This window comes from Protopterus annectens, chromosome 2.part1, assembly GCF_019279795.1.
Source record: "Protopterus annectens isolate FY-2018-M chromosome 2.part1, PAN1.0, whole genome shotgun sequence".
Classification (NCBI taxonomy): Eukaryota; Metazoa; Chordata; order Ceratodontiformes; family Protopteridae; genus Protopterus; species Protopterus annectens.
In genome coordinates this window covers 608,282,566-608,302,087 of record NC_056729.1, presented here as the reverse complement: position 1 = coordinate 608,302,087, position 19,522 = coordinate 608,282,566, and the positions used below count along the sequence as shown (strand labels likewise).

The 19,522-nt window shown below is 38.6% G+C and overlaps 1 protein-coding gene across 1 annotated transcript in view; it reads left to right on the top strand.

The window, feature by feature from the left end:
• Positions 1–19,522, top strand: part of LOC122794871 (extracellular calcium-sensing receptor-like) — a 257,415-nt gene that overhangs the window by 189,017 nt on the left and 48,876 nt on the right. Inside the window, exon 5 of the mRNA XM_044063470.1 lies at positions 6,751–6,761. Within this exon, the coding sequence (XP_043919405.1) occupies positions 6,751–6,761 (11 nt within the window). The remainder of the gene's footprint in view (positions 1–6,750; positions 6,762–19,522) is intronic.

The following is a 19,522-nucleotide window of genomic DNA, read 5'->3' as shown; positions in this document are numbered from 1 at the left end:
TAAGAAGAAAACCTATGAGTGGTCTACAGATTCAAAGAAGATATTGTGCAAAGTCTTGATCTATCCTGAAGTCGAGTTAAAAAACTTGCAAACAGTGATCGCCTAAGACAATGTAACAACTATGTGAATCTGATGTGTACATGAAGCACAAAACAAGGCTATTTGTCAGAATTGTTACCTGCATCCACCTGTATAACTAGCTGTTGAGATAATTGATATTTATCTGAAAGTAGTTATGGCTCTGAAAATGCTGTGTGTTGTTTCCGAATGTTGCGTGGTCTTGCTTGTGAAATTAATTGTTGAGAGACAACCGATACTACTTGAAACTGTCACTGCCTGAAACAGGAGTGTGAATTATTTCCAAAGATGGTACCATTAAATAACAAAGGCTGCTACATAAGTCTGTCACCGACATGAAACTTGATGCCAAAACTATATTATCAAAAAACAGTTGTGGTTCTGAAACAATTGTCTGCCCTTTTTGAAAACCATGCAAGCAACCCAGATGACATTTTAACAAGGACCATTGACTTCTCTGTAAAATGAAAACAAATATTGAGCAAATTATTTATATATTTTACAATAGTGATTTCCCTGAAACAGTTGTGTGCTCCTTCTGAAAATTATGTAGGAACTCCTTCTGAAAATTATGTAGGTTGTTGAATAGGCTGATATGTGAAATTAAACTAATTTCGGAGCACCTTGATTTTTACTTAAAAGATAGTCATTGCCTTGAAATAGTTGTATTAACATTGAAATGCATGAAAGCAAGCAACAGCTTAAAGAGACTGCCAACAAAGGCTTGTTTAATTCTCCTTATGAAAAATGGGCACTTAGAGAAACTGTTACAAATGTGCCTTGGAAATAGTATTGTATTCTTAGAAATCAGAGGACTGTTCCAAACCTTTTGACAGTCACATTAAAGGAATATATTTGTGTGCATTGAAGTGTGCAACTACTTATAAATAAATAAATAAATAAATATATAAATAAATACATAAATTAATTAATTAATTAATTAATTACAGTAGGAGGTATGCCATATTTTGAGACTGAAAATATTTACTAGGCTTGTTTTGAAGCTTTTTACTGGATATTTGTACAGTAGTTATTGACAATATCCTTGTACTTTGAAGCACTCACACAAAGTCCAGTATGCTATGTGCTATGTTTACAAAGGCTGCATGCCACACTGTGTTTGTAGTTGTGCAGAAATAACTTATATTTGTTGTTTGGACATGTGTACCACAGACAGTGATGTATAGACAATTAGTTCTACTAAGTAGAGTTGTGTAAATAAACTTACCATAACAGTAGATATTCAAATGGCCACTGCTATAGTAGTCATAGATGTATGAGTTATATCCCACCAAAGATATAACAGCTGGACAGTTTCTAAAGCTTCAGGACACCTTACATATGTCCAGATGGTCTGGCAGCTTGAGCTGAGCTTAATAAAGGTCAAGTTTGAGCTCCAAACCCTTCAAAGCTGTCCTGCCAACAGACAGAGGGAGGCTGAGCCCTGATAGAACAATGATAGGAAGAAGAAAGATAAATAACCACACCCTACTTAAACAAAACATCAAAAAAATCGGGTCTGGAGGTTGGGACTGGCTACGGCAGCAGCAAACATTTGAACATCCACTGTTATAGTAAGTTTACTTACACAAAAGTACTATTTTTATTATATTGATCATTGCTGCAATAACCTTAGCTATATGGGTAGATTACTCTAGCTTGCAATATTTGGGATGTGGAAGGAGAAGAGTCCCAGGCCCTCTAAAGAATGGTATTTGCAAATCCTGATCTAGACCTACAGAGGACCAGATTGTAACTTCTAGAATACTTCTAGAAGCCAGCCCTTTCCAAAAAGCTATAGATGAAGCCAAGGCCGTGGTAGAGTGGGCCTTGACTTGTTGATGGTGAGTATAACAAAAAGTAATAACCTTAGACAACCATCTGAAAATAGTCTGTTTTGACACAGGTTGGCCCTTCTTTTTACCTTCACAAGAAATGAACACTTGATCTGAAGATATGAAAAATTTAGTTCTGTCAAGAGTTGTCTGTGGACATCCATGATATGGAGTATAATTTCTGCCTCATTTTTTTGGGCTCAGGAAAGAAAATGACAAGTCAGATAGTTTGGTTTAAAGTAAACTCAGATACCACTTTAGGCATAAAAGAAGGATTAGCTTTCAAAGAAATCCTGTCCTGTGGAAAATGAGATATGGTTGTCTCACCGTAAGAGCTTGCAACCCAGATACCCTTCTTGCAGAGATCACAGTAATCAGTAAAATGTTTTGACAAGTAAAGAATATCAGGTTATTCAAGTCTTTCTTAATCTAAAGAAGACTAAAAAAGTACTATTTTACCCCAAAACACCTCCCTTGTCACCAGTCATTTCAGCATCCTTGCATCTGACAACTCTGTCATAAAAATAGTGCAGAAAACCAAACTTCTAGGAGTTATCATTGACAATAAACGTTCATTCAACCCCCATATACAGCAACATAAAAAGAAAACTCATCAAAAATTGGGAGTTTTATATTGAAACAAACATTTCTTTACTGCAGCAACCAAAACAACCCTTGCAAAAACATTTTTACTTACCTCCCTTCTTTACGGTGCCCGTATCCTAACCAACTTACAAACTTCTACCCTAAGCATGATGGAACAGTTCTACAACAAAGTTGCAAAGTTTGCCATAAACTCGAGATATCACACATACCACTGTAAACCACTACTACAACTAAACTGGCTTGAACTTTCTAACCAACTTGCCTTTATTCAGCTATCCATATTGCACAACCTTATCTTCAAGCCTACTGCCTGCCCTGCACTAGCCAATCTAGTCACACCTTACACACCAAATCGATCCCTATGCTCAGAAGACAAAAATCTCTTAGCTATCTCAAATACCGCAAGAAAACCAGGTCACTCTCTGTATTCATACTCTGTCTCTATACTTCGGAATGCACTAGCTCTAGCTGCCAGGTCTGTGCCTGGCCTAACCCATTTCAAAGCCTCTTTAAAATCATCCAAAAAATACATGACTCTGCTCCTGCATAAAGCCTGCTTAATGCTCAGCTCTTTCCTCTTCTTCCACACTAGCCTCATCCTCCACTCCTGTCACATTTCACTCCCTCACAGTCTGCAAGGGTCTAAAGCTCCTAATTCCATCTCTGTTTCTATACCATATCCTTACGTTACTGCTCAAGCTGTAATGTCTCTGTTCTTAACTCTCTAACTATCTTTCTGCATCACTAAATTTCTGGCAATTATTTTCCTAACTGAAACCAACATTCTATTTGTTCATGTACTAGAACACTTAATGTCATACATTGCACTACCTACATACTACATTTGGACACTATCTACTCATAGGCTATGTATATGGTGAGAGTGACTATTGTTATCGATGTTTTAACTCTATAGAATTGTCTAGATATGTAATCTTGTAACATTTCTTTGAACTAATTTGTGTTTAGTATTTCTAATGTCATTTGTATTGGATTGGATTATACTGTATTTGTTCTGTTTGTGTAGCTTTTCTCCCTGGGCATCTGCTGAAAACGGGTTCTGTAGACCCAGTCAGACTACCTGGGTAAACAAATGTCAAATAAATAAATAAAGTTATCCAGGTTAGTTGCTTCATATAGAGCAAATGCTATCTTTTCAAACACAAAATTAAAAATACAAGGAGGGGTCATTGGTTTTCCTGAAGGCCTCATATGTAAAACCCCTTTCAAAAATATTTTGACATGAGAATGCATTGAAAGATGAGCATCCGTGAGTAGACATGCTGAAACAGCCAAAAATGAACCTTAATAGAGGAGTAAGAAAGGACATAGGATAACAACTCACACAAATATTGTTAAACCCAGATAACAACTAGCCATGAATGGGTGCTGGTTATGTTGTTGGCACTAACTAGAAAACGTTTTCCTTTTGCTAATATATGATTTTCTGGTAGCTGGCATTCTTATCTCCATTAGTCCCTGCTGCACATAGCCACTAAACAGGTGCTTAAAGGTAACTAAGACCCTATTATCCAGAGAGTCAATTGAAGTTTATTGGTGTAGGGCATAGTGTGAGTAGATTCAGTCTGTGAGGAAACTTGTGGTTATTGCCCCCAGTCATTTCCAAAAGGAAGGAGAACCGTGGTTGCCTGAGCTATAAGGGAATCATCAGAATGATCCTGGGGATTCCTTCTGAATCTTCAGAAGTACCCTAGATATTGGTGGAAAGGGTAGAAAAGCATACAGGAGCATTCCTGTCCAGGACTTCTAGCATGGAACCCTGATGCAGAATCTTGCCAGATGATTGTTCAGAGAGGAGGGAAAGAGATCTACTTGAGGAATTCCCCAGAGTTGACTCTGTTGCTAAATAGTGATTCTAGTGGTCTTGTTGGTCATGTTTCATAATATTAATTTGCATTCTGGGATATTATTAGGACCCATTGATACAGTGTTAATAGGGTCTATATTATATTTGCAAAAGTTTCAAACATCGAACACCATATGGTCGACACCATATGAGTGATGTTTGAAATTTCTAAAATATAATAAAAAAATAAAAATAGAAAACTGTACTTACCTAAATGCTGTAGGTGGGGGGCAAGCTGCCCTGCACCCCCCATTTGGGGGGCTGCATCCCCCACACCCCCACTACTTAAATATTTCTACTCCGAGATCGTACTGCATTGAAGTAAAGAAAACATATTCCCTACGGTGATTTCTGTGTTATGCACGTGACGTTTTGACCAATCGGGTTCACTCAATACGTGTTCACCGTTTACAATTTTCGATCACGCGATATGAACCTGTGTTAATATATGTTTTCTTTTGGCAAGACACTTGATGCTACATTCATTGAATTTAAAAGTGAGGTTATTACTAATACACCATTTTTAGATCATCTTAGAGAATTCAGCATCTTGCTGAAGTAGTTGCTTTACTTTAAATTAAGCCACATATTTGGTATTCCAGAGTCTATATCCCATATTTATACTGGAAGATAATAACTCAAAAATAGCCCAGTCTGGGGTCCTGAGGGACAACACTGGAAATATCTAATAAGCTAGACAAGTATTAACTACCTAATAATGCACTGCTGCATAACCCATGTTTTATCCATTGAATTATGCATTTACAGGCAATTGATTTTGTTAATTTGGTGATTGGTCCTTTATGTGGCATAGTGTTGAATGGCTTAGCAAGATCAGTGGAAAGAGTATAAATGATCAGCCCTTAATAAAGTGCTTTTAGTACCTCTCCAAAGAACACCACAAGATTCCAAAGGTAAGCTTTCACCTGAACAAAACCATAGTGTTCCATATTACCAGAAGAAGGAATCCCATGCAGTGGCGCTACATTATGTTTTCTCCTAAGTGCACATATCCATATAATCATAGGCCAGGATTACAAACAGCTGCTGGTACATTAATACAAAATTGCATGTACATTTTGTAGACAAAGTAATACATCTACTGCATATGACCCCTTTTGGCTACTTACCAACATACTAATAAATAAAGACCAGTTATTCTACCTAATTCTGACATACCTCCCACTACCTCTTCATTATTAAAATTACAACATCTCATTGCAAACATTCTCCATGAAACTACCCTTATAAAAATGTAATCATCATAAGGGGGTTTCAATCTAATTCTATTAGGACCCATTAAATCTATTAACAATTCATTTCTTGCAGATCTCACCTAAATATTAGACGTTCCTATAAGATCCAGTCTCCAGTTAGGAAATCATTCATTCCTTGAACTCATATCTTTCGTAACCATTGACTTTTAATTGCTAAGTGAATATTCACAGCTACTTTTTAATATCTATAACCATATAAAATTATACTTGCAATATCTCTAATGTATAGAAAAATGTCTGTACTTAAAAATGCAACTTAAACCAGAGCAGTCTTTATACTTCCCAAAATAAAAAGAACATCTTGTCTGTGCCCAGTCCCTAACAGACAAGAACCACACTAGACTAATAATGTACTAATCAATATACTCTTGGCCTTAGAAAACAAATCCTTCCCCCCAAATTACTCACCAGTACTCAAACGTCTTTGTCATACCCTTATTCAGTATCTCTTTAGTAATTGTATAGACTGACAGACCCAACCAGACTTAAATATAATGAAACATTTTAAATTAACCACCCTGGTAGTCTACCAGCATTAATAAAATTTGCAATAAGACAAAAAACAGACAAAAAATCATTAAAGTATATAGTATATCAAAAACACCTCAAAATAAGTTTAACTCAAGAAAATTGACTAAAAACTTGAAACATATATGTCAACTTTAATCAATGGAGCAGCCTGTTGAAAGTTGACAGAGCTGGTACAGCTAATCAAAGTTCAGCTGATTGAAGTGTATTGGTTTTGTCAGCATGAGATTGCTGTATGGTGGGGATTGGGAACACTGTAGTGAGATCTCAGAGTTGCTACACATAATTAGCAGGGGGTGCAGGGGAGCTTACTTATTTGCAAAACTCATTGTGTGTGTGTATGTTTTTTCAGTCCTTTGTGGCTCAGTGTTTAAACTTTTCAGTGAGTAGGAGTTGATCATGGTAGCATGATCTGCCTTTTATAAACCTGAACTGGGTGGGGTCTAGACTTTGGAGATTACCAGTGTCATTGGTTATAAGTTCCATGATGATACTTTTCATAGCCTTGCAGACCAGGCTCGTCAGGCTAATGAGGCGGTAGTTCCCAGGGTCCATGGAGGCTCCCCCTTTGTGGAGTGGGATAACCATCATTGTGCGCCATTCAGTGGGCACAAAGCCTGAGATGAGGCTATGATTGAAAATGGTACTTGTGTGGGGTGCCAGTTTGTTCTGTCGTTCATGTAGAACGCAGCCTGGGATGTTTTCAGGTCCCATGGATGCTGTGTTCTTGGCTTTGGAGAGTGTGTTTTTTACCTGTGCAGCTGTGATTACAGGAACTTTGCATTCTTCTAGTATGAAGACGGGCCTTTTAGGGGGTGAGAGGGAGGGTAAAGTTAGCACTGAACCTATCTGCCAGGATGTTGGCAATATCAGTTGGTTCTGTATATTTTGTGCCATTCTGCTGTAACAGAAATTATCACTAGAGTATGGTTTCCAAAGAAATATTAACCGACAGAGGTATTAATTTCCTTTCAGACCTCCTGACTTGGATAAAGTTGATAAATGCGACCTCCTAATATTTACAAACAAATGGTCTGGCAGAGAGGTTTAATTCTACCTATAAGATTATATTGACTACATCTCCTCATTGCATACATAGAGGTGCCCCAAGAGTACGAGGGTTTTTGACTGCTTAAGTTACTTTATTGTGATAGCTTGAAAGTGTTCCTAGTTTTAATTTGTAGATGTGTAGGTAGGTGGATGTCAGAGGTGTAACAAGTTTGGGGTGAAGGGGGTAACCACCCTGTTTCAAAGTATTGGGGACATGATCAGGAAGTGCAGCTCTCTATTCTTTTTTCTGTACTGACATTTATGAATGAGGATATAGAAAGATGATTCAGGTACTTTGCATATATTAAGCAGTAGCAAGCTGATATTGGCTTGCTACAGTTTAAAAAAGCAGGAGTCTTTTTTTTTTATTATATTTTTTGCAACTCAAATGAAGAGCTGAAGGCGTGTTGATCTAGTTGTATCAAGCTGATTGCTACAAATGTAGTAACTGGCCTGTTACAGTAAAACTAGAAGTCTTTTCTTTGCTCTTCTCTTGAAGGATGGAACAACCTGTAGAAAGCCTGGGCGATCTTTTCACAGCCATGAGAAATGTAAGGAATGTAAACAATGTAACAGAGCTATGTAGAGGAGACATGAAAAGCAACTCTTACATGTTAGCATGATTTAGCCCTACCATGATAATAGAGACACTGGTATTTGGAATCTGTAGTGCATTACTGGAAGTGTGTCGGGGGGGGGGTCTCATGATAGATACTCACATTGAGCCTCGGTCTGACATGCCAGTGGATGAAGTAGTACTGTCACTGCAGCGGTCTCTTATCCATGTTCAGATAAGCCAAGCATTATTATAGGAGTCTGAGATGCATTTTCACTACTACAGTCATGGTTTCCACAAGTGCTACAGCACCGTGTAGACAGAGAAATCTAGTTTGCTAATCCCATAGGCTCCTTATACTGCCTGAACATGTCAAAAAGAACATTATGTGAGAAAATGCAGGAGTTGTCGGATCTGGGAATAGTTCAGGAATCCAACAGTCCCTGTGCCTCACCAGTAATGCTTTAACTCCTGCATATAACAGATGAATCTTTAGAGAAGCTGGGCGGGGCTAAATATCTGATTATTGCTGACTAGCCTTTGACTCACATAGAAAGGAATAGGTAAGTTTTTGTTAGTACTTTTGGGTAGTATTACTATTAAAATGCCATTTAGCATGAAAAATGTCGCACCACTTGAGCTTCTCCATGTCCATATTATCACAACGTTCCATACCATATCCTAGCAAGCTATACATCCCCACCTATGAGGGTCTATATTAGAACATCGAAGTTTAAAAACTTCGAATGTTCTAATATCAAACCCTATTCAGCGAAAGCTGAAAATATCAAAGCAACAGAAAGCTGAATTTTTTTTTCCTAGGGAAAGAATTTGGTTGTCCGTTTCTGTTGCTTCAGTATTTTTGGCTCTGTGGTGGAAAGTTACGGGTCAGGTTCAGGTAAGTGTGTGACTGAGTGTGGGTTAGGTTAGTTAGGGTTAGGGTGCGGGTGAGGTATGTGTGCGATTGTGTGGACGTGAGGGTTAGGGCGGGTTAGGTGAGTTAGGGTTAGAGCACGGGTCACGTAAGTGTGCGATTGTGTGGACGTGAGGGTTAGGGTGGGTTAGGTGAGTTAGGGTTAGGGCACGGGTTAGTTATGTGTGCAATTGTGTGGACGTGAGGGTTAGGGCAGGTTAGGTGAGTTAGGGTTAGGGTGTGGGTCAGGTAAGTGTGTGATTGTGTGGACATGAGCGTTAGGGCGGGGTAGGTGAGTTAGGGTTAGGGCATGGGTGAGGGTGTGATAGTGACGGACCTTAGGGTTAGGGTTTAGGTTAGGGTATGTGTATAGTTAGTGGTGTGTGTATAGTTTAGTGTAGGGTTAGGTGTAAGATTTTAGGTGCATGTGTGTGGATTGCTGTTTGTTTAGTGTGCTTGTGTTGTGTGTATGTGTTTTGGAACAGCTAATTTTTTTCCCTAGGAAAAAATTTGCTGTTCTGTATGTTCGATATTTTCAGCTTTCGCTGAATAGGGTTTGATATTAGAACATTCGAAGTTTTGAAACTTCAATGTTCTAATATAGACCCACCTATGATCTAGGAAACCCATAGCTCTTACTTTCTCCCCATTCAACTCAACACCATATTTATGGGTGATTTTAACTATCCCAGTATAAATTCGGAACCATACACAACAACAAGCATGTGGACCCAGAGATTCCTGCATTTTGTTAATGCAAACACCATGCCCGCTTAGTGCACAAACATCCTTGACTTGGTCCTCACAAACATTGGAGACTGCTATCCCCCCAATTGTAATGTTCTCACTTGTCAGGTCATATCACAAAGCTGCCTTCTTTGAAATAAAAATAAAATCTGGCACCCCACCTAGCCCTGGTGCTTTTAGGAATTATTCTAAGGCAAAATTCCTATTATTAAGTGACACTCTGGCAAAATTCCAAGCCCCCCAAATCCAGAGAACACTGCTGTCTATGCAGAATTGTTCCTGGAAATTCTGTACTGTCATGCTAATAGCTGTAATGAGGCAGCTGTACCTATCCATAAAAAGCACATGGCAAACTAAAATACATAAATAAATAAATAAATAAAACACAAGCTAACCTGGTGGAATCCCAACATCAACAGGCTGTGTAGCAAAAGAAAGAAAGAAAATTGTGGCAAAAACTAGGACGTGTAATGCCCAGCAAGGTTAAAACTCCCTCATCAATTTTAACAAGCAACTTAGGAGGCCTAATTAGATCTTTAAAGCTAAGTTTGAGGTTAAAATAGCTTCCCAGGTCCAAGTACAAGGACAATTACAAGGCTTCCTTCAGCTATGGCCACAACCTCAAAGACAATATATGTCAATGTGCCATACTAATTGTAAACAGAACCACCTATGCTAATCTTAAAGATAAAACAAATCTACTGGTCAATAAAATTAGTTCCATTTTTATTGACATCTCCCTCCCAGATACTCCTCAAAAAATACCCTCAGCCATAACTCCCTCAGCAATCACTAGGGAACAGGCCCTCAATGCACTTTCCAAGACCAAAAACACTGCACTAGTGGGCCCTGATAGCATCCCAGGATGTCTCTTTAATAGTATGAAACATGACCTGTCTTCACTGTTAGAATAACTTTTTAACTACAACCTCCATACAGGCTTATGCCAAGGGAATGGAGAACTGCAATTGTCGTCTACACAAGGGTATGCCATCTACAAACCCAGGTAACTACATAACAAAAAGTCTAACTAGTCTTGCATGCAAGACCATGTAAAAATTACCATGGAAACAAACAGTGACATAGGAAACCTTCAGACATTGGATCCAACCCAGTTTGGTTTCATCAAGAGCAGGTGATGCTTACTCAACCTAGTGGACTTCTTTGAAAAGGTTGTTAAAGCAAGGGAGGAAAGAAAACAGTGCATACTGTCTACCTTGACCTGGCCAAAGCTTTCACTACAATACCCCACTTGGGCATTAGTGACAAACTCATGAAATCAGGTATAAACCCCTATGTCACCTGCTGGATAGCCAGCTGGCTCTCATATAGGACCCAAGAGGTTGGGATAAGGGAGTCTACCTCCACAAAGAGGTCAATCAGTAGTGGAGACTCTCAGTAATCAGTGCTGGGGCTAATCTTCATTTGGTGTCTGTTTCTCTGAAGTCAAGGGCCTCTGGCTAACCATGTCCAGATGATTACAGACTGAGTACAGTAATAGAATCACAGAGTAACACTAACACCATCCAAGAAAGCCTGGCTGTATGAACCACCTTACACTCATCTACGGCTTTGGTGACTGCCTCAAAGAAGTTGATCAAGTTCAGAAGGCATGATCTGCCTTTCACAAACCCGAACTGGGTGGGATCCAGAGTTTGGAGGTTACCAATGTCTTTGTTTATGAGTTCCAAGATGATACATTCCATGGCCTTGCACACCAGGATCGTCAGTCTAATAGATCGATAGTTCCTGGGATCAGTGGTGGCTCCCCCTTTGTGGAGTTGGATAACTGTTGCTGTCCACCATTCAGTGGGCACAAAGCCTGATGCGAGGCTATTACTGAACATGGTGTTTAAGTGGGGAGCCAGTTCGTTCGAAAGTTTGTGTAAAATGCAGCCTGGGATGTTGTCCGGTCCCATGGATGCTGTGTTTTTGGCTTTAGAGAGTGCAGCTTTTACCTGCGTAGTTGTGACTACAGGGACTCTGCATTCTTCCTGTATAGATATGGGCCCTTTAGGGGGTGAGAGGGGGGTAAAGTTAGCACTGAACCTATCTGCCAGGATGTTGGCAATATCAGTTGGTTCTGTAATTTTCTTGCCTTTGTGCTGTAACTCAGAGCAGATCTGGGTGTTGCCATCGAGATTATTGACATAGCTATAGAATGCTTTGTGGTTGTTCTTGGAATTAGTGGCAATTTTGTTTTCATAGCTAGCTTTGGAGGATCTTATAAGGGATCTCAGCTTCTTACTGAAGCTGACCAGGGAGCTCCTGCACTCATAGGATTTTACTCTCTTTTGCAACAATTTCTTCCTTCTGTTGTACAGTTTGTTTATGGCAGGGGACCACCAGATTGGCTTCTTTTTTTTGGAGGCTATCGTCTTGGTTCTGTTTGGAATAGCATGATCCATGCACTCATGTAAGTGCTTATAGAGTGCATTTGTGTAGGATTCAGCAGTTGTAACTGTATTGTCCATCTGCATGGGTGTCATGAAGTTCACCACTACTGTCTTAAGAAGCATGAAGTTTTCTTTGGAGACATTTTTTACTGTGACTTCCTTAATGGGGGTGGGGGCAAGATGTAGATATCAAGGGTGATTAGCTTATGGTCAGATCGGAACAATGAGGAGTTGACTTCAGGTGTGGAACACCGGTCACTCATGTTGGTAATGACTAGGTCTAGGATACTGTTGCCCCTGGTTGGGGTGTGGATAAGTTGATCCAGGTCATTGGAGTTTATGAATTCCAGAAAGTGTTGAGCTAAGGAGTTGGTACATGAGTAGTTTTCCCAGTTAATGGTGGGGTAGTTGAAGTTGCCCATTATTAGGGTGTTTGGTTGAACCCTAATATTTTCCAGTACATCAAGAAATGAGGAGTGGGAATCCTGGTGCATGGTGGGGGATCTGTAGCAAGCTACAATTTGGATTGCAGTTTTGCCCAGAGTTAGTTGCACTTGGATAACCTCGGATGCATTATGCTGAGCAACTAGCCTGAAGGTGTGGATATCCTTAATGAATATGGACAGACCTCCACCTTTGGTGTTTCGGTCCAAGTTACATGGCCGAAAGGTGTGGTATGAGTTATAGCCTGGTAGTGCAGGGGTGCTTTCTGGAGCCTTGAACCAGGTCTCAATCACTGCACAGATATCAATGCTCTCCATTTTAAGGAGTGCCTCAAGTGAGTGCATTTTGAGATTTAAACTTCTAGCATTGAGTAGCATTACCCTCAGTTTTTGCTTGCCTCTTCCTGTTATGATGGTGAATTTGTTATTTGAACCTTGCCTAAAAAAGGCACTATAGTGGCAGCAAGAGCCTTTGCCAGTATCCGGAATCCCAGGGGTGACAGGTGTAGGCCATCTGTGGCAAAGCATCGTGGTCTGTCGACCATGTCATCCCAAGCAGACAGATACTGGATCCTCTTAGAATGACACCAGAAGCTTAGCCAATTGTTGAAGTCAATTATTTTGTCCTTGTACTGCGGTATAATTCTGGGTGATGGCAGAATGCTACTCAGGGCTGGGGTCATACCTGCCTGGGCTACAAGATCGGAGAGCTCTTCCATGTCTCTTTTCATGTAGTCCAGGGAGGCACATCTCAGGTAATTCACACCAACATGGACAATGACAGAGTCATATTTGTACTTGTTGTGGAGTGACCTGAGTGCTTGTGTTATGTGGCGGATCCTGGAACCCGACAGGCAGCTGACAGTAACCTTCTCCTTGTTTAGCCTGGTGAGTGGGACATCAGTGTACCTGACTATAGTCACCTATGACTAGTGTGTTGGGTACATTGTTTTGCCTTATTGGCTGTGGTTGAGTGGCACACTGAGTCTGTGGGCTATGTGTCATTTGGGTTGTGTTGGGGGATGGAGGTTGCTTGCGTTTCTGCTTTGGAGGTCTCTGTTGCTTAGACAGTTTATTATTGAGAGCCTCCGTGAATGTTTTTGCGTTACTATGTGTGGATTTTGGTGGTGTAGATTGAGTGAGACTACGTGATGAGTGTGGTGTGGTGCAAATGTTTACCTTCTCCTCATGACTGTCAAGTTCAGTCTTGGTTGGAGAGGGCTTTACCTACAGTTTGGCTAGATAAATGCATCTCTCACAGGTTGTAATGTTGGGTGGTAGGAGGAGAGGGTTGTCTGTGTACATGAGGCAATTTCTACATTGCCTCAAGATGCCCAGATTCATCAGATAGACAGGAGAGAACACTGGGAGCTGACTCTTAGACGTGCCTGAATAAAAAAACAATTTTCCTCTAGATAAGTGAGGAAAGTGAGTAGAAGAGCTGTTTTTCTCTAAGCAAGTGATAAAAATAAGTACAAAAACTGTTTTCCTTTGGGTAACAAGGAAGATTAAGTGCTATACTAATTAGTAGCTTATTTAGTGCTTACAAGTTCTGAACAAGAGCTGAGCATGAATAAGCAAATTTAAGTGTTAAAACTAAGAATCTGTATCTGCACTAGATGAGTTACAGGACAGAAACAAGTGCAAACGCAGGCTTTCAAATTAGAAAGTTGAGAAACATGGAAGAGATTGCCCAAACGGCCAGTAACTACAATTTCTGGGCCAGAACCACTCCTTATGTGGTAGACAGGTTACCTAGTGCTTACCACTCTCACTGATAAGCTATAAGGCTTCCCTCCAACACAGAAAAGCTTGGGGGGCATAGAAGCTTACATACAGTCCTGGATACAGCAAACCTTTATCTGGAACACTAGTTACAGGAAAGATAGGAAACAGGCTTACAGGTTTTTTTTTTTTTTTTTACAGAAAAGTAGCAAAAACAGTAGTAAAAACGATTCACATGCAGTGCAAGCTAGCTCATTTGAGTATGTAGCAATATTAGACCAAACACAGTTTTAAAAATGCAATTAAATTAAAAAGGACTAAAAGCAAGTGCAGAAAGAGTTTATTAGGTAGAATGTGGTAAAGAGATGGGGCTGGGGGAGTGTCCCAGATCAAGTCCACAGTGGGGCGGGCAACTGCAAAAGACACCAAATTTAAACTACAAACCAAAAATAGGGAGGGTAGGTGGGACAAAACAGTTTCAACAGAGATCTAAGCAACAACTAACAGTACAAACTTTAAAACCAAAAATATATACTCAGCTCTGTATATTTGCAGATCAGTCTCCTAGAACAGTGAGACAACAGTTTCAACAGAGATCTAAGCAACAATTAAACTCTATAACCAAAAAAAAAAAAAAAAATACTCAGCTCTGTATATTTGCAGATAGTCTGGATGGCAATCTTTCAGAACACAGGTTCCAGCAACTAAATGAAATTAAATTTTACCATCAGTGGTTGCTTTGCTTAGGTCAATCCGTTGGCTAAGATAGCTAAAGCTTTCTTGAAGCCGTCAGATAAGGTTATGGATTTTCTTTGGCTTGTTTTGCTAGCATTGAGTTCTCAGTATATTTTATTAACTTGATATCCTTTATATAATTTTATGTATTATTAGTAAAAATGCCAATCAGTAGCAGGCTGAGAACAGATGCCATTGGAAGTTCTATGTTTAATAGAAATGCCACAGAACATTTTGTTTGCCACTAAAGTGTTAAAGTATGATTGATAATGTAGTAAGTGAACTATAGTAAAACTTCAGTTGAATATCCTAGGCATTGCATTCTTGAGATAATTGTGGTTTGCAACCTAAAAATCCTTGGAGACATGCAAGAAAACAGCTGCAGAAATAACTATGTCACCATTGAGTTATGAGTGCTGTGTCCTAAGTGAAATCTGTACTGTGTACGAGTTATTAAATTATGTCTGGTAATATATATTATATGATGAGTGTGCATAATCCTCTCCAGTATTTGAGACAGAAGGCTGAGAATTGTGATGGGTCTGCTTGTTGCTAAAGACTATGAAAGAGCCTTCTAAAATACTTATGTTGATCAATTTTGCTAAAAGAATGTTTTTTTTTTGTTTTTTTTTATACCTGTGGGTGTGTGTGTGTGTGTGTGTGTGTGTGTGTGTGTGTGTGTGTGTGTGTGTGTGTGTGTGTGTGTGTATTTAATAAGCTGAGCGTAAGGATTTAATGGAAGCTGAAACACTATTAGATATGATGACAGGTGAAAAGTTAAAGATATATAAGAATGCTGGGCATGGTGATAGGCTGCAACTAAAGGTGCAGGAGGATGCATACGTTTGTATAGGAATATTAATGGGTTAATTTTGTTGATCAGTAAAATTTAATATATTAGTTTTAAGAGATCTGCAAACAAGTTGGATCCTAAAGTGATGACAAAATAAGAAGGTCTTTATTGACCACTTTTGTTTTGTTTTTCAGGTACTTTTTTGTTGGCTGACCAGGTATTAGAAAAGTTATTAAAGTAAGCTTTTTGTACATTTTTAAAGTAAAGATGTTTAGCCTTTTGAATTCATTTTTTACATCTGTTGCATGTTTCTTTGCATTTGTTATCTGAGTGTTTGTCATTGCTTTTACTTATAAAACTTCCAGACTTTTCTATACTGAGCCATACTTTTCAGTACTGTTGAGTTAATTTATTGTAATTAAGGAGTGATGTGAAATACCTCAGCAGAGTTCTAAACTCACTTCTGTTAGCTCAGGAACAGTGATGTCTGAAATGTGCTGTGACTTTTCAGAGAGACTTAGTGAAGAAGCAGCTGGTGAGAGGATGGTATGCATTCATCCTGACATAGAAGGAAAAGATATTGAAAGACTGATGTTGATTCACCCCGAAATAGAAGTAGATGAGCTGAGTTTAGCTATACCATTTTCAGAGTGACATAGGGAAGAATAATTAATTGACAGGTTGGCAAACATTCAGCCTAAAATAGAAGGACATCAACTTTGAGAAGGAAAAGATAATGGGAAAGTTGTGCTGATTCACTCTTAGAAAGAAGGAGAGGACTATAAAGAAAACAAGAAAAGGTGTTCCTTGAGAGACAAGGTAACCTTGAGTAAAATTCCTGGTGATCTGAAACAGGGATTGTAAACAAGGGGAAATGAGTTCTATGCATCAGATTGGTGAACAGGTTAGTTGACAGAAGGACCTAGAAAAGTTAAATAAGAAAGGGTGTGAAAGAAAAGGAGCCATAATTTGCTTGAGGTTGGAATTATTCTGTCATATTAGGGCAGTACAGGATAAAAGCTTTAAAAGTTGTCAGCACATGAACTATAAATGAGCTTATAAGAAAGACTGATACCAGAAATGTGAGGATTGTCAGTACAGAAAGTGAAGGACATATGAGTACAGTACAGAAATAGATGCATAAACTTACTAGAATTCTTAGTACTGAAACAAAGAGGAGAGAGACAGAAGAAAGGCCCTTAAGTAAGGGCCTAAAGAAGGAAACAACTGTAGGAAATGAACTGAACAGGAGAGTGCAGAGTTCTGAATCTATTTCTGTTAGTATAAAGAAAACATAATTGAAGGCAGACTCAGCAACAGGAATCCATGAAACAAGGTAAAAGCAGAATCGGTATGTTTTACTCTGAGTTACCCTCTGCAAGGAACAGGCAGGATAAATATTGGGAAGAAAGTAAAAAGGTGGTATCCACTCAAACTAAGGTAGAGAAAAAAAGCTACCTCAAAGCAGGTTGCTGAAGAAAGTAATCCTGGATTAGTCGACTTGCCAACAAGTCCCATAAACTTTAAAAAGATAGATGACTTTTGTAGTGAGGAAAATATGTTCCTCATGGTGGGAAACCTAGAATCAGGATAGAAAAACAGATGACTGAGGAAATCAAAGTGCATAGTAGTCCTGTATTATACAGCAGAACAAACTCAAAACTTTTATCTAAAGAACAAGTTAACTAGAGGATGTAGAAGTTTCAGATACCGTGAAAGCCTTAACTGAAGAAAGTGACCTCTACAAGGAAAAACAAGGTAGTATCAAAGGTAAATGTTAAGAGGCCAGTGTTAAGGTTAACTGGTGATGGACAAGAATCATGTATCTTAAAGAATACAGGTAAAACCCAGGGTAGACGTTCAGTAAAGTAGTAATAAAGAGAACAGAACAAGTCAAGTCTGAACAGAGAGAACATAGGGAACGTCAGCTGAGCAGTGAAGTTACTGATTATAAGCTCTATGAGTAAGGTAGAAGTGCACACACAAAGTGCTTTTACAAGAATAGCTAGTGAGGCTAAGGGTTATCCTGGTATTTTACTTACAAACAAGTGCTCAGAAAATAAAAATAGTAAGCATGATAGAGTATATAATGTGAGCACATCATTCTCTAGCAAAGAACATTTGTGTTTATGATAAAGAAGTTAGCAGAGATGCTAGCAAGGATGCTAGCTATATCATAAATGAATTGCAGTTTGATTTAAAAGAGGTCACACCCATAACACAGAAACTTAGAAAAGAAAGGTTTCTGTTAAGGAGCAATGATTGCTTGCTGAGCTACCTTACAACATCAATTCATGCCATATGAAGCTGGGTTTAGAAAGGAAGATTGTGCCTAGCTTGTATAAAATACCAGAACCCAGATGAAGGGCTATACAGAAAATAATGGAAGAGTGGCTTACAGGAATGCATGGGAAATCAGTGTCCCCAAATTGCTAAAAGTCAGATTGGTGGGTTATCAAGAACAGACTACCCATTATGAGGAGTCTAAAACCCTGGGTTTTGTGCATGGAGGAGGTAGTTGTAACATTTTGAACTTCTTCTTTATAAAAAAAAAAAGTACTGTAAAAGCATGAACTAGTAATATTTTTTATTTTAAATTTGAGTGGTTTACAGTAAAAGATTAATACAAGGGAAACAGTCCAGGCTGAGTTAATGCCAAACACAGTACAACACAATTACTTCATATAGTAAACAACTATAAAACATTTATAATACATAACAAAATACGTATCTTTTGGAGAAAATAGTAAAACCATCTAAGAAGAAATTATACATGCATTGCAAGATTTCAGCATTAAGAACTGTTTTTATAACATTTGGAGAGACTATATAATACCCTTGTTGCTTATGCTGTTTCAGGGAAGTACCTGTATCTAAGTTTTGTGCAGTGTACAGATATTTACTTTAACGTCTAGTGGGTAACACAAATATAGAAAATTTAGGAGAAATTATGTGGTTAATGATATCTTTAGCCCACTTAAATTTCTGGCTGATAGATTCAACCTCCTGATTCTTTTAAATATCTACACAGTGTGCCAGAGACATTTTTATCAGGTCCCTATTAATTTGATGAAACTTTAGCTTGTCGAATTGCAAAAGATCGACAGCTAAAGATCAAAACAGCCAAACCGCGGATGGCCAGCTAAGCAAAATTTTCTCAGGGAAAGAATTTTCTTTGCTGTTAATGGGAATTTGCCCGTTCCCTGATGTGGAGCACTCTCAGAGTTAGTATATTTAGTTAGGTGGGGTGCGAGGGGCACAAAGCCCCCCCTCCCCCACTTAATTCAGGTTGAAAAGTTTTAGTTTTGTGTAACAGCCAAGTGAATTCTTTCGATGGGAAAAATTTGCTTAGCTGATCGTTCGCGGTTTGGATGTTTCAATATTTAGCTGTCGATCTTTTGTAGTTTGTCAAGCTAAAGTTTTGTCAGATTAATAGGGAAGCTTTTTATCACATCCCATATTAGGAATCAAAGGCAGGGTAAATACATACATACAACAAAAAAACATATTGAAGATCCAAAAGACCGCTCAGTATTTTTATTGCACACTCTGATATTTCAGCATTTTGCTGACACAGAATCTAACCTCACATTTGCACAATCTTCTTTATATGGGGTACAGCAACTATTTATTCAATTATTATATAATAATCAATAATAATCTCATTAATTTATGCTAGGTGGGTGTTGAAATGAATTTTGAAATTTGTATGCATTTATAAAGTGTACTATTTTATTTTTAGACTATTAATAATTATATATAATATTCTTTATTGCTTTTTTTTATATAGTGATTTTCTTTTTATATTTTTTCCTAAATACATAGACACAAACACACGCGCACACACACACACACACACACACACACACACACACACACACACACACACACGCGCGCACACATACACACACATGCATACACACACAAATCTATCCATTCATCCATGTATGTGCATATATATATATATATATAT